Source organism: Lolium perenne, chromosome 4 (assembly GCF_019359855.2).
Source record: "Lolium perenne isolate Kyuss_39 chromosome 4, Kyuss_2.0, whole genome shotgun sequence".
In the NCBI taxonomy this organism is placed as follows: Eukaryota; Viridiplantae; Streptophyta; class Magnoliopsida; order Poales; family Poaceae; genus Lolium; species Lolium perenne.
Genome location: NC_067247.2, coordinates 310,320,020 through 310,335,534, shown reverse-complemented (window position 1 = coordinate 310,335,534; position 15,515 = coordinate 310,320,020). Strand labels below are relative to the sequence as shown.

Genomic DNA, 15,515 nt, shown 5'->3' with positions numbered 1-15,515 from the left:
TTGTATGACTATGTTGTGCCTTTGGCACCCTGCTATGTTATGCTATCGTTTGCCTACTTTGCATTTTCAAGTTTCCGTTTTCAAAGTTGCATTTGTAACAAGCCCTCCCCTTCTAAGTGGCTGCCCATCTCCTTGTTTCCCCATTAATATCTGATCCACATCTCTCTAGGATGGTTGAAACCCGTAGTGGAAACGCCAGCGGGTCCGACCAAAACCCCCCTCCACCTCCGGACCCAACCATGGCGCAACTTCTGCGCCTTATGATGGAAGACCGTGAGGCAGCCCGTGCAGAGCGCCAAGCGAACCTTGCTACCCTTCAGCACCTCGCTCAGCTTGCTACTGGAAACGCCAACAACAATAATGGCGGGAACGGGAATGGAGACCACCGCTCTAAACTGAAGGATTTCCAGAGCACCAACCCTCCTGTTTTCGCCAAGTGCACTGAACCTCTCGACGCTGATGATTGGCTTCGCACCATTGAGAACAACCTGGAGGTCGCCGGAGTCGGCGATGATGAGAAGGTGTTGTTCGCCACTCACTTTCTTTCTGGACCTGCACGGTGGGAGAATGTCAAGGCTATTCAAGCTGAAGGACACGTCATCAACTGGGAAGAATTCAAGGCCAAGTTCCGCAAGACCCACATTCCGTCTGGACTGATCAAGCTCATGAAGGACAAGTTCATGAATCTGAGGCAAGGAAGCATGTCTGTTGTGGAATACATGGACAAGTTCACCACACTGTCCAGGTATGCTCCAGAAGACACCGACACTGAAGAGAAGAAGAAGGACCGCTTTCTGAATGGTCTGCATGACGAGATGCAGAGTATCTTGGTGGCTGTTCCATACCCAGACCTTGAGTCGCTGGTAGATGCCTCTATCATGGTTGAGAGAAAGCGCAAGAATGCGTTTGAGAACCGCAAGCGCAAGGCGATGCTGCAGCAAGGCAGCTCCAGCACTCAGCGACCCCGTAGTTTCCCTCCGCCCAGACCAGCGCCCCAGCCTCAGAGGACACCACCCCCTGCACCTCGCCCCAACAACCCCAACCGCAACTTCAACTCTCAGCGTTCTGGAGGAAGCAACTACAATCCCAACTACAACCTCCAGAACAACATTGTCCGCCCCTCCACCAATGGATGCTACACCTGCGGACAGCCGGGTCATTTCTCCAAGGAGTGTCCCAACAAGATGAACACTGCTCAGCGCCCCAATGCTCCCAAGCCAAATCAGGGTCAAGCCCGTACTGCCGCCGGAAGGAACCAGAACCAGAAGAAGCCAGCTGGACCAGCTAGGGGACACCTCAACCACGTCAACGCTGAAGAAGCTCAGGAAGCTCCGGATATCGTTCTGGGTACGTTTCCCGTCAACTCAGTACCCTCCATCGTCTTGTTTGATTCCGGAGCATCGCATTCGTTTGTTACTAAGTCGTTCGCTAGAAAGAGTGGCTTAAGGCTTACCATCATGAGACGGCCTATGCTCGTTCAAATTCCGGGAACCTCCACCAAAACGGATCTATCCTGCAAGGATGTTCCTATAGATATTCAGGGGAAGCGTTTTCACGCCAATCTGATAGTATTGGGTGAGCAAGGTCTGGAAGTTATTCTTGGCATGGATTGGATGGTCAAGTATAAGGGACATATCGACTGTGCTCGCCGAGCCATAACCATGACTGCTGAAGACGGCGAGATAATTGAACATGTAGCCACCATGCCATCATCGAAAGCCCTATGCAAGAAAAGTGTCGCCAGTCCAGCCCTGCATGAAGTACTCGTTGCTTGTGAGTATCCTGAAGTTTTCCCAGATGAATTACCCGGTATGCCCCCTGATCGGGATATCGAGTTTATCATCGAGCTAGTCCCCGGAACTGCCCCCATCGCCCAGCGCCCATACCGGATGAACCCCCAAGAATTAGTTGAGTTGAAGAAGCAGTTAGATGATATGTTGAGGAAAGGGTTGATTCGCCCGAGCGCATCACCCTGGGGATCTCCCGTTATCTTTGTGGATAAGCGGGACGGTACTATCCGCCTGTGCGTGGATTACCGAAAACTGAATGATGTCACCATCAAAAACAAATACCCCCTCCCAAAGATTGAAGATTTGTTCGACCAGATGAATGGCGCCCAAGTTTTCTCCAAGATTGATCTCCGAACGGGTTATCATCAACTCAAGGTTCGAGAGTCAGACATTCCCAAAACTGCCTTCACCACACGGTATGGACTTTTTGAATATACCGTGATGTCCTTCGGACTGACCAATGCCCCTGCCTATTTCATGAATCTCATGAACAAGGTGTTCATGAAGTACCTCGACAAGTTCGTCGTGGTTTTCATCGACGATATTCTGATCTACTCCAAGAATGAAGAAGAGCATGCTGAACATCTGCGGATTGTTTTGGGAACTCTCCGAGACCATCAGCTTTACGCCAAGTTTAGTAAATGTGAATTTTGCCTGAAAGAAGTAGGATTCCTTGGTCATGTCATTTCTGCCGGAGGAGTGTCAGTCGACCCGTCCAAAATTCAGTCCATCATGGAGAAGAAAGCCCCTACCAATCAGACCGAAGTCCGCGCCTTTCTAGGATTGGCGGGTTATTACCGCAAGTTCGTTGAGGGATTCTCCAGCATTGCGAGACCCTTAACGCAGCTGTTGAAGAAGGATAAGAAGTTCGAGTGGACCGATAAGTGTGAGGCGAGTTTTCAGGAACTCAAGAAGAGATTAGTCACAGCCCCCGTCTTGACCATGCCTGATATCACCAAGGATTTTGATGTGTACTGCGATGCATCGAAACTTGGTTTGGGAAGTGTGCTGATGCAGGAAGGCAAGGTGATAGCTTATTTGTCAAGACAACTTCGACCGCACGAGATGAACTACCCCACGCATGACTTAGAGCTTGCTGCTGTAGTTCACACCCTGAAGACCTGGCGCCACTATCTAGTGGGAAATCGCTGTGAAATCTACACCGACCACAAGAGTCTGAAGTACATCTTCACTCAGCGTGAGCTGAATATGAGGCAAAGCAGATGGATGGAACTTATCAAGGACTACGATCTCGGTATTCATTATCATCCCGGTAAAGCCAATGTCGTAGCTGATGCCCTTAGTCGAGAGCCATGTTCACTGAACGCCCTGATCAAGATTGCTCAACCCAAACTATATGAAGAACTTGAGGAGTTCGGCCTCGAGTTGGTTAGCCATGGTTTCCTGGTGAATCTTGAGCTGAAGCCTACTTTGTTTGATCAGATCAAAGAAGCTCAGGTGGGACATGAAAGTATTGAAGGAATCAAGCGTAGGATGGATAGGGAAGAAGTTCCTGGCTTCACGATTGATGCTGAAGGAGTTTTGTGGTACAAGGGACGCCTGTGTGTACCCAATGTTGAAGACCTAAAACAACTAATAATGAAGGAAGCTCATGAGACCCCCTATGCGATCCACCCAGGAGGAACGAAAATGTATCAAGACCTCAAGATGCAATTCTGGTGGCACAGTATGAAGCGCGAGATCGCCTTTTTCATCGCTCGTTGCGACGTGTGCCAGAAGGTGAAGGCTGAACATCAGCAACCCGCCGGACTGCTCCAACCCCTCCAGGTTCCCGAGTGGAAATGGGAAGAGGTTGGAATGGACTTCATTACAGGACTGCCTAAATCTCAGCGTGGTCACGACTCCATCTGGGTTATCGTAGACCGACTCACCAAGGTTGCACACTTCATCCCCATCAAAGTGACTTATCCTGGAACCAAGTTAGCCGATTTGTACATGTCCCGAATTGTGAGTCTCCACGGAATCCCCAAGAAGATAATTTCGGATCGAGGTACCCAATTCACCTCGAAATTCAGGAAGAGCTTGCATGAAGCCCTCGGAACCAAGCTAGCCTTCAGCACTGCATATCACCCGCAAACCGGTGGCCAGACCGAAAGAGTAAATCAGATTCTTGAAGATATGCTTCGTGCTTGCGTCCTCGCCTATGGAGCAAAATGGGAAGATTGTCTACCCTTCGCGGAATTCTCTTACAACAATAGTTACCAAGCTAGCCTGCAGATGGCCCCTTTTGAAGCCCTATATGGCCGCCGTTGTCGAACCCCTCTCCACTGGTCCGAGACCGGAGATAGTTAAGTTTTTGGACCTGACCACCTTCGCGAAGCCGAAGAACAAGTCCAACTGATCCGTGATCGCCTCAAGGCCGCTCAATCCCGCCAGAAGAGCAACGCTGATTCCAAGCGTCGCGAATTGACCTTCAAGGTTGGAGATCATGCCTATCTTCGCGTCACTCCGCTCAAGGGTATGCAGAGATTTCACGTCAAAGGGAAGCTTGCCCCCAGATATATTGGGCCCTTCAAGGTTCTCGCTCGTCGAGGTGAAGTATCTTATCAACTGGAACTGCCTGCTGAGTTAGTGGATTTCCACGATGTGTTCCATATCTCTCTACTTCGACGATGCCTTCAAGTGCCCGACAGGCCTGAGACATTCAAGAACATCGATTATCGCACCCTCAACCTCAACACCGACTTAACCTATCATGAAGTACCCCTTCGGATTTTGGAAGAAGCTATCCGTCTCACCCGAAGAAGGAAGATTAAATTCTGTAAGGTCCAGTGGAGTAACCATTCCGAGGAGGAAGCCACTTGGGAACGAGAAGATCAACTTCGGAAGGATTTCCCTGCACTCTTCAGTTCTTAGCCACCGAATCTCGAGGATGAGATTCATTTTAAGGGGGGAAGGTTTGTAACAACCCAACTTTTGTGACTTGATTAAAATTTAGGAGTACAAATTTTTGGGCCAACAAAAACTTTTTCTGTCTTTCAAATTTTGCATGCATATAGTTGATCTTGCATTGATTGTAGGATGTGTGTGTGTGTTGTGGAAATTACATTGTGTGTCAATCACTAAAAACCCCAAAACCCTTCTACATGTGAACCTCTTTTATTTCTGGTTTGAATTAATTAAACCAAGACACAAACCCTTATGCATGTAATCATCCCCACATGTGATCATCCAAGATCTTGACCATCTCCATTTTTCCCCTCCACCAATTCTCTTTTATTCTTTTTCCATTTTCCATTCCACAAATTCTCCAAGCAAGGACCCCTATGTCTCATCCCATATTTTGACTCAACTTTTCCTTGAGTCATGCTTTGGTGTGTTGACCAGAATTTCAAACAAAGAAAAAAACATGAAGAATGGTGGCCATGCTGGCCATCACACCACCACCACTACCTTGCATCTCTCTCTCTATCTCCCTCTTTTTTTTCTCTTTACTCTCTCAAACCACCAGCATGGTGGACCATGTTCTGATCCCAAACTCGACCCTCTCTCCCCTCTTTTCACTTTCTCACTCTCCACACCCGATCACATGGGTGTGCATGCATTTTGGCATCATGTGGTCAAGAGAGAAATTAGAGAGAAGAGAGGCCGGGGCTTGGTGATCACTTGCTGCCAACCTGCATGCTCCCATCTGAATCCGACAAGGCCTAGAGCACCTGCACACCCTATTTCTCCTTCCTGTCCCTCCCCAACCTCCCTAATCATCCTCTCCCGTCACCTCCCTCCGTGGACACACGCGCACGGGAGACACTCCCCTCCCTTCTCTCTGCCGAGCGTGCGCATGAGGCCCGCGTCCTGTCGACGACTCCCTGCACCTCTCCCTCTCTCTCAGACACGCTCGCGCACGCTCCCTTCCTCTGACGCGCCGCGGCACCCACCAATAGTCACCGCGCACGCCGGCATTGGCTTGGCCATGGTGGCCACCTCACCCCGTCACTCCGGTGGGCTTGGACCTGGAGGCGGGCACGGCCGCGTGTTCACGTGATGCAGAGACAAGCGCCACGCCGTCCTCTCCCATCCCCCTGTACACCACCGTCGTCTACATGCCCGGCTTTTCCGTCGAACGCCTGGCAGGCGACACTGCCGCCCGCGTGTCTCTACCTCCTGGCAGCGGCCGACGCACGCTCGCGTCCAAACGGCGGCACCGCCACGCAGACACGTTGCCCGCCGCCCATCTCGCCCAACCAGCTGTTGCCGCCCACCATGACTCGCCTCGCCGCACCGTGTCCACCGTGCACCGTGCGGCACGGTATAAGACGGAGCAGGACTCCTCCTCCCAAACCCGTTCGCCACCAGAACCTGCTTGCACCACAAGCTCTCCTCCGCAGAGGAGAGGAGCTCCACCTCTCCCTGCACCCTGTGCTCGAGCCCGACATCTGCGAGCTTCCGGTGAAGGTGGCCGTCGCCGGAGACCACCATCTCCCTCCCTCTCTGGCTCCCTGGATGCTCCTCTTTCTACTCTTTCTGACGCGCCCCTTTGTTTCCTTCCAGGGACGCCGGTAGACGTCGCCGCGACGCGCAGCCGTCCGTGAGCGTCGCTGTCGAGCGCCGGCGGAAGGTCTCTGCCTTGGCCGCCACCACCTCCACTGGAAGCCCCATCCCCTCCTCGTTCTAACGCACTCCTTTTCGCTTCCCAGGGTTGCTCGTACACGCCGTCACGCCGAACAGCTTTTCCGCCGCCGTCGACATCCGCCGGAAAGATCGTCACTGTTTCGGTTGCCTCGACCATCATTCGGAAGCCCTTACTCCACAGCTTCGAGCACACCAGATCCCGTCGTCAGAATCGCCCTGAGGTGAGCACACTCCGCTCCGCCAGTTCCCAAAGCTCCGTCGGTGCACGTCGCACCCGCATGCATGGCACGGGAGGACGACGCACAGCAGCCGTCGATCCTCACTTGATCGGACGGCCACATGCGCCCCTGGCCCCGCCGTTTCTGCCGCTGGGCCCGGCCACGGGATTTGAATCCCGGGCTCTCCCGCGCGGCCGCAGCGACACTGGGCCTAATCTGACCAGGCCCAGTCGTCCCAGCCCATTTTTCCTTTAACCTTATTTCTTGTTTAAATCTGTCAGCAAGATCCTGTCCAGTTTTTAAATCACCATAAATTCATAAATGATTCAAACTTGTTGATTCAAATTCCTAGTTTCTCACAAATGAATTATCTACCATATAAAGTAGCATGCATGTGATTTGGTGTTGTAAATATGTGCTGTTAAATAAAAACCTAAAAAGTATCTGATTGTGTATTTTATTTATTGTGTTAAATTTTTATAAAACATTTCTGCATGAAGTTAATTTGGTAGTAAAGTAGATTTAAGTATCTTTATTTTGGCACTAGCCTCACATGCAGGAGCTTCCTGGATTTGAATTGTTTTAGAAAACAAGATCTGTCCAGAGAGCCAGAAAATGATTTTTAGTTTGAAAAATAATAATGATTTTGAATCAAACCCAAGTGCTAATGGTAGATATATCTATAGGGTAATTTTGTGCCAAAGGAAATATTTTTAAGAGTTATAGTTTAATTCCAAGGATTTAATTACTGAAACAGTATATCTTTTCAGTATTTGATTTTTATAAAATCATTTACAAATCAGAAAAATACCAAACCAGTGGGGTTAGTTCACATTTAGTCTCACCTATCCAGCGGTATGCTTGATTTTGGTTGGTGGTGCTCTGATACTGGTGTGGCTAGCTAATTGTGAGCTCTGGTTTCTGTCTCATTTAAATTGTATAAATTATTAAAAGTTTGTTTGGAAGTGATTCTTGTGCATGTGTGTTCTACATGTTATTAGCTTTAAGTAGGTATGCTGCATGCATTTTTTTGACTTACAGAAAGATTTAGACCATTTAAATGGTTCCTAAGTCAATTCTGGAATTGCAAAAATCATATCTTTTGTTTTAAAAATCATAAATGGGTGAAACCACTTTCAGTAGCTTGCATTAGTAACCTTTTACATACTGTAATTTTTCCAAATTTTTTTGTGAATTATTCTGGTGTGGTTTGTTGATTGGGTATGGCTTGTTGTTTTCTTTTTGCGACGCTAGATTCGAACATCGCCGGAGACGAAGGAGGAGGAGACTTCGGAGGGATTGAAGAGAAGACCAGGGGCACTTTGCTGATCAAGGAAAGCCACCTCTTGATGCATCTCTGACCCTATATATCTTATTCTTGCATTATTACAGGTTTTATAAAAGTGCATGTCTTCTATTTATGTTGTCGGTGGTTAGTGCCACCCGGAGTTTTTATTGATCCACCCTTAGGGTGCAGCCCTCGTTGGTACCTACTGATTCCACCCCCATTAGTGATATGGTGCTTATCACCTTGTCATCCTTGTCGCCTTTTTCGGAGAAGAATTGGACTATAGGTTGGGAGCCCTGCAAAAATGGTTACGGAAATGTTTTCCTGAAAGGAAGTTTTTCTTTCAAAAATCTTGGAATGGAGTAGCCCTGCCCAAGTGTGGTTTGATTAAATGTTTTTAAGAAGAAAAGACTTGCTTGGAGCAAGAGAAGTGAAAAAAAAATTCGAAAACCTTTTGTTGACTGAGTACATCACCGGACCTAGCCAGTACAACCACATTACCCTTTAGTGGGACGGGGCGTAGTGTAGTAGTTTGTCTCGCCTTAGTTTGGGTCCTGCAAATGTAAGGGGTAGTCCGAGCATGGACACCTATCGACCGTGGCCTTCCCGACGAACTGGGAACGCCTTTCCGTCTCGGACAGATGGCAGGGGTACAACCTATGAGCTCCCATTGAATAATGCCCCGCAGTTGGTCGCGGCATTCCGGAGGGTCGAGCTGGTCGGGGAATTTGCTACTCCTGGGAAAACGACCCCTCGGACTCTGGTGTTGGGAGGTACAACTCTAGGCGGCATGTCTTAGGCTAAGGCGAGCAGGCGAAAAACTACGATCGGATATTTGTCGTGGCATATGTCATTATGCAGGGATTATGCCCACACGATGGGTATTCGGATCTTGTGGGGAAAGTGTACAACCTCTGCAGAGTGTAAATCTATTCGAATAGCCGTGTCCGCGGCAATGGACGTGGGAAAGGAAGTGCTGAGTATCAAAAGGACTTTCGGTTTATAAAAGTGTTTTTCTCAAATGTTGTTTTGGGAGAGTGACGCTAGTGGGACTGGTGGAAAAGTACCTGGGAGGTACGGTGGAAATACGGGAAAAGTTGGAATGGCCATTTGAGATGGCCGGAACTGAGAAGGGGTTATCCTTACCTATTAGTCTGCAAAATAAAATGGTTTACAAAGAGTTTTCAACAAAGATATAGATATGTCAAATTCTCGAGAGGAACCACCTCTCGCTCCTTGTCGCCCTAGTTTAGTGCTTGTTCCTTGCTACTGCCATATTGCATATCCTTTACTTCTCTCTAAGGTGGTTTGCGAGTACATTCAAACGTACTCATTGGCATTGTTGTCCTGGCTATTTACCTGGCCAGACTTTGAAGAGGAGTACTACGAAGAAGAGGAGTACGACACCGAAGACGCGAACTAGGTCGCTCTCCCAGTCAGCCGCCTGTAGGGTAAAGGCCTGACGTGGATTCCACCGCTCTTTGGAGTCGAATAAATTCCGCTGCTGTTTGTTGAACTTCGGCCTTGATGGCCTATGATGTAAGACTTCCGTATTAATGTTATTTCGGTACTGTAATGGATGATGTAATCTGGTATCAGTTCGGTTATGTATTCACGATGGAATGATCTTGGGATCGTGAAATTGTATGCATAACAGGAGTTCTGGACTGGTAAGTCCGGGGCCCCACAGAGCTGGTATCAGAGCCATCCTGACTGTAGGAGACCTTAGTTAGCATGGGCGTTGATAAGACCAAAAACTACTTTCTTAAAACAAAGAGGTTGACTAAATACTGAAAATGCTTAAGTCCCTTATCTCCTTCTATTTTCAAAAACACTACTTGCATTAAAGTTTTACTATGCTTAAAATTATGCACACTGTGTTCACTAACTTAATCTACCTTAAAATTTGTGTAGATGCCGATCGAGTACTCGCACTTTCACCAGGTCGGGGTGAGGCCGCCCCTCTACTTCTTCGAGCGGGCCCTGGCTGACCTGGCTTTTCGGTGTGGGCGTCCGGCGCCTGATGTGAAGGGCGTCCGTACCGAGAGGCCGGAGGACTCGGAGATGGCCTGGCTGGTCACCTGCGTCGTCAGGGGGAGCGAGGTTGCCCCCGTTTCTGAGGAGTTCACCATCGACGTGATGGAGCGCACGTGGCTCGACGGGATGATCCGAGTCTTCCAGGAGGCACTTGCCCGCCTTGCTCTCCTTCACCCGGAGGCTATCGCCGACACTGGATACCAGTACCTTGGGCTGCGCGACAGCGCGGGACAGCCCGTGGCCGGCGCCCCGCACCCCGACACCGCTCACCAGATGCACCACTTGGAGTATCTGCTGCACCACACTCAGACTCAGCAGGACCGCGCCCGAGAGAGGTGCGATCTGCAGGAGGATGAGATCGTGACACTTCGCGCCCAGCTTGCTGCTGCACAGGCCGACTTGGCCAGTGAGCGCAAGAAGAGACTTGCTGCACGCCGGAAGGCTTCACGCCTGAAGGCGAAGGTGGCTTCGCTGGAGGCTCTGACTGCTCAGATGGAGGCCACTATTGAGGAGCTTGAGGACGATGGTGAGGATCTCTGTAAGGAGAACGAGGCCCTTCTCAGCGACGACGACGACTACGAGGAGGAGGACTTCGATATGGAGCCTGATAGTGAGGATGAGGCCTTCATCAACGATGAAGATGAGGAGCCTGAGCCACTGATGCCCGAGGAGGACCCCGAGGAGGACCCAGAGGAGCCACCCTTCGACGAGGGCGCCCCACCAGCACCGGAGGGTCCTGTCGTGGACCTTGACGACTTCTAGAGTACTACCCCCAGCCTCGCACCACCTTATCGTAGGTCGATGATATAGGCCCCCGTGCGATGCGAGTAGACTTATGATGATGGTTCTGTTAAACCATCCATTTTGGTTGTGATGTATGAGACTTATGTTGTGATGTTGTATGACTATGTTGTGCCTTCGGCACCCTGCTATGTTATGCTATCGTTTGCCTACTTTGCATTTTCAAGTTTCCGTTTTCAAAGTTGCATTTGTAACAAGCCCTCCCCTTCTAAGTGGCTGCCCATCTCCTTGTTTCCCCATTAATATCTGATCCACATCTCTCCAGGATGGTTGAAACCCGTAGTGGAAACACCAGCGGGTCCGACCAAAACCCCCCTCCACCTCCGGACCCAACCATGGTGCAACTTTTGCGCCTTATGATGGAAGACCGTGAGGCAGCCCGTGCAGAGCGCCAAGCTAACCTTGCTACCCTTCAGCACCTCGCTCAGCTTGCTACTGGAAACGCCAACAACAATAATGGCGGGAACGGGAATGGAGACCACCGCTCTAAACTGAAGGATTTCCAGAGCACCAACCCTCCTGTTTTCGCCAAGTTCACTGAACCTCTCGACGCTGATGATTGGCTTCGCACCATTGAGAACAACCTGGAGGTCGCCGGAGTCGGCGATGATGAGAAGGTGTTGTTCGCCACTCACTTTCTTTCTGGACCTGCACGCGCTTGGTGGGAGAATGTCAAGGCTATTCAAGCTGAAGGACACGTCATCAACTGGGAAGAATTCAAGGCCAAGTTCCGCAAGACCCACATTCCGTCTGGACTGATCAAGCTCATGAAGGACAAGTTCATGAATCTGAGTCAAGGAAGCATGTCTGTTGTGGAATACATGGACAAGTTCACCACACTGTCCAGGTATGCTCCAGAAGACACCGACACTGAAGAGAAGAAGAAGGACCGCTTTCTGAATGGTCTGCATGACGAGATGCAGAGTATCTTGGTGGCTGTTCCATACCCAGACCTTGAGTCGCTGGTAGATGCCTCTATCATGGTTGAGAGCAAGCGCAAGAATGCGTTTGAGAACCGCAAGCGCAAGGCGATGCTGCAGCAAGGTAGCTCCAGCACTCAGCGAACCCGCAGTTTCCCTCCGCCCAGACCAGCGCCCCAGCCTCAGAGGACACCACCCCCTGCACCTCGCCCCAACAACCCCAGCCGCAACTTCAACTCTCAGCGTTCTGGAGGAAGCAACTACAATCCCAACTACAACCGCCAGAACAACATTGTCCGCCCCTCCACCAATGGATGCTACACCTGCGGACAGCCGGGTCATTTCTCCAAGGAGTGTCCCAACAAGATGAACACTGCTCAGCGCCCCAATGCTCCCAAGCCAAATCAGGGTCAAGCCCGTACTGCCACCGGAAGGAACCAGAACCAGAAGAAGCCAGCTGGACCAGCTAGGGGACACCTCAACCACGTCAATGCTGAAGAAGCTCAGGAAGCTCCGGATATCGTTCTGGGTACGTTTCCCATCAACTCAGTACCCTCCATCGTCTTGTTTGATTCCGGAGCATCGCATTCGTTTGTTACTAAGTCGTTCGCTAGAAAGAGTGGCTTAAGGCCTACCATCATGAGACGGCCTATGCTCATTCAAATTCCGGGAACCTCCATCAAAACGGATCTATCCTGCAAGGATGTTCCTATAGATATTCAGGGGAAGCGTTTTCACGCCAATCTGATAGTATTGGGTGAGCAAGGTCTGGAATTTATTCTTGGCATGGATTGGATGGTCAAGTATAAGGGACATATCGACTGTGCTCGCCGAGCCATAAACATGACTGCTGAAGACGGCGAGATAATTGAACATGTAGCCACCATGCCATCATCGAAAGCCCTATGCAAGAAAAGTGTCGCCAGTCCAGCCCTGCATGAAGTACCCGTTGCTTGTGAGTATCCTGAAGTTTTCCCAGATGAATTACCCGGTATGCCCCCTGATCGGGATATCGAGTTTATCATCGAGCTAGTCCCCGGAACTGCCCCCATTGCCCAGCGCCCATACCAGATGAACCCCCAAGAATTAGTTGAGTTGAAGAAGCAGTTAGATGATATGTTGAGGAAAGGGTTGATTCGCCCGAGCGCATTACCCTGGGGATCTCCCGTTATCTTTGTGGATAAGCGGGACGGTACTATCCGCCTGTGCGTGGATTACCGAAAACTGAATGATGTCACCATCAAAAACAAATACCCCCTCCCGAAGATTGAAGATTTGTTCGACCAGATGAATGGCGCCCGATTTTTCTCCAAGATTGATCTCCGAACGGGTTATCATCAACTCAAGGTTCGAGAGTCAGACATTCCCAAAACTGCCTTCACCACACGGTATGGACTTTTTGAATATACCGTGATGTCCTTCGGACTGACCAATGCCCCTGCCTATTTCATGAATCTCATGAACAAGGTGTTCATGAAGTACCTCGACAAGTTCGTCGTGGTTTTCATCGACGATATTCTGATCTACTCCAAGAATGAAGAAGAGCATGCTGAACATCTGCGGATTGTTTTGGGAACTCTCCGAGACCATCAGCTTTATGCCAAGTTTAGTAAATGTGAATTTTGCCTGAAAGAAGTAGGATTCCTTGGTCATATCATTTCTGCCGGAGGAGTGTCAGTCGACCCGTCCAAAATTCAGTCCATCATGGAGAAGAAAGCCCCTACCAATCAGACCGAAGTCCGCGCCTTTCTAGGATTGGCGGGTTATTACCGTAAGTTCGTTGAGGGATTCTCCAGCATTGCGAGACCCTTAACGCAGCTGTTGAAGAAGGATAAGAAGTTCGAGTGGACCGATAAGTGTGAGGCGAGTTTTCAGGAACTCAAGAAGAGATTAGTCACAGCCCCCGTCTTGACCATGCCTGATATCACCAAGGATTTTGATGTGTACTGCGATGCATCGAAACTTGGTTTGGGAAGTGTGCTGATGTAGGAAGGCAAGGTGATAGCTTATTTGTCAAGACAACTTCGACCGCACGAGATGAACTACCCCACGCATGACTTAGAGCTTGCTGCTGTAGTTCACTCCCTGAAGACCTGGCGCCACTATCTAGTGGGAAATCGCTGTGAAATCTACACCGACCACAAGAGTCTGAAGTACATCTTCACTCAGCGTGAGCTGAATATGAGGCAGAGCAGATGGATGGAACTTATCAAGGACTACGATCTCGGTATTCATTATCATCCCGGTAAAGCCAATGTCGTAGCTGATGCCCTTAGTCGAGAGCCATGTTCGCTGAACGCCCTGATCAAGATTGCTCAACCCAAACTATATGAAGAACTTGAGGAGTTCGGCCTCGAGTTGGTTAGCCATGGTTTCCTGGCGAATCTTGAGTTGAAGCCTACTTTGTTTGATCAGATCAAAGAAGCTCAGGTGGGACATGAAAGTATTGAAGGAATCAAGCGTAGAATGGATAGGGAAGAAGTTCCTGGCTTCACGATTGATGCTGAAGGAGTTTTGTGGTACAAGGGACGCCTGTGTGTACCCAATGTTGAAGACCTAAAACAACTAATAATGAAGGAAGCTCACGAGACCCCCTACGCGATCCACCCAGGAGGAACGAAAATGTATCAAGACCTCAAGAAGCAATTCTGGTGGCACGGTATGAAGCGCGAGATCGCCTTTTTCATCGCTCGTTGCGACGTGTGCCAGAAGGTGAAGGCTGAACATCAGCGACCCGCCGGACTGCTCCAACCCCTCCAGGTTCCCGAGTGGAAATGGGAAGAGGTTGGAATGGACTTCATTACAGGACTGCCTAAATCTCAGCGTGGTCACGACTCCATCTGGGTTATCGTAGACCGACTCACCAAGGTTGCACACTTCATCCCCGTCAAAGTGACTTATCCTGGAACCAAGTTAGCCGATTTGTACATGTCCCGAATTGTGAGTCTCCACGGAATCCCCAAGAAGATAATTTCGGATCGAGGTACCCAATTCACCTCGAAATTCTGGAAGAGCTTGCATGAAGCCCTCGGAACCAAGCTAGCCTTCAGCACTGCATATCACCCGCAAACCGGTGGCCAGACCGAAAGAGTAAATCAGATTCTTGAAGATATGCGTCGTGCTTGCGTCCTCGCCTATGGAGCAAAATGGGAAGATTGTCTACCCTTCGCGGAATTCTCTTAAAACAATAGTTACCAAGCTAGCCTGCCGATGGCCCCTTTTGAAGCCCTATATGGCCGCCGTTGTCGAACCCCTCTCCACTGGTCCGAGACCGGAGATAGTCAAGTTTTTGGACCTGACCACCTTCGCGAAGCCGAAGAACAAGTCCAACTGATCCGTGATCGCCTCAAGGCCGCTCAATCCCGCCAGAAGAGCTACGCTGATTCCAAGCGTCGCGAACTGACCTTCAAGGTTGGAGATCATGCCTATCTTCGCGTCACTCCGCTCAAGGGAATGCAGAGATTTCACGTCAAAGGGAAGCTTGCCCCCAGATATATTGGGCCCTTCAAGGTTCTCGCTCGTCGAGGTGAAGTATCTTATCAACTGGAACTGCCTGCTGAGTTAGCGGATTTCCACGATGTGTTCCATATCTCTCTACTTCGACGATGCCTTCAAGTGCCCGACAAGCCTGAGACATTCAAGAACATCGATTATCGCACCCTCGACCTCAACACCGACTTAACCTATCATGAAGTACCCCTTCGGATTTTGGAAGAAGCTATCCATCTCACCCGAAGAAGGAAGATTAAATTCTGTAAGGTCCAGTGGAGTAACCATTCCGAGGAGGAAGCCACTTGGGAACGAGAAGATCAACTTCGGAAGGATTTCCCTGCACTCTTCAGTTCTTAGCCACCGAATCTCGAGGACG

The 15,515-nt window shown here is 49.8% G+C and overlaps 2 protein-coding genes across 2 annotated transcripts; both read left to right on the top strand.

The window, feature by feature from the left end:
* Positions 1-239: 239 nt before the first annotated feature.
* On the top strand, positions 240-10,688 carry LOC139830210 (uncharacterized). Its single transcript, XM_071818217.1, has 5 exons — positions 240-745; positions 824-1,809; positions 2,452-2,971; positions 3,014-3,710; positions 9,804-10,688. Exons 1-5 carry the CDS (start codon positions 240-242, stop codon positions 10,686-10,688), a joined length of 3,594 nt encoding a protein of 1,197 aa, XP_071674318.1.
* Positions 10,689-11,062: 374 nt separating this feature from the next.
* LOC139830209 (uncharacterized) lies at positions 11,063-13,636 on the top strand. Its single transcript, XM_071818216.1, has 3 exons — positions 11,063-11,574; positions 11,653-12,638; positions 13,281-13,636. Exons 1-3 carry the CDS (start codon positions 11,063-11,065, stop codon positions 13,634-13,636), a joined length of 1,854 nt encoding a protein of 617 aa, XP_071674317.1.
* Positions 13,637-15,515: the final 1,879 nt, after the last annotated feature.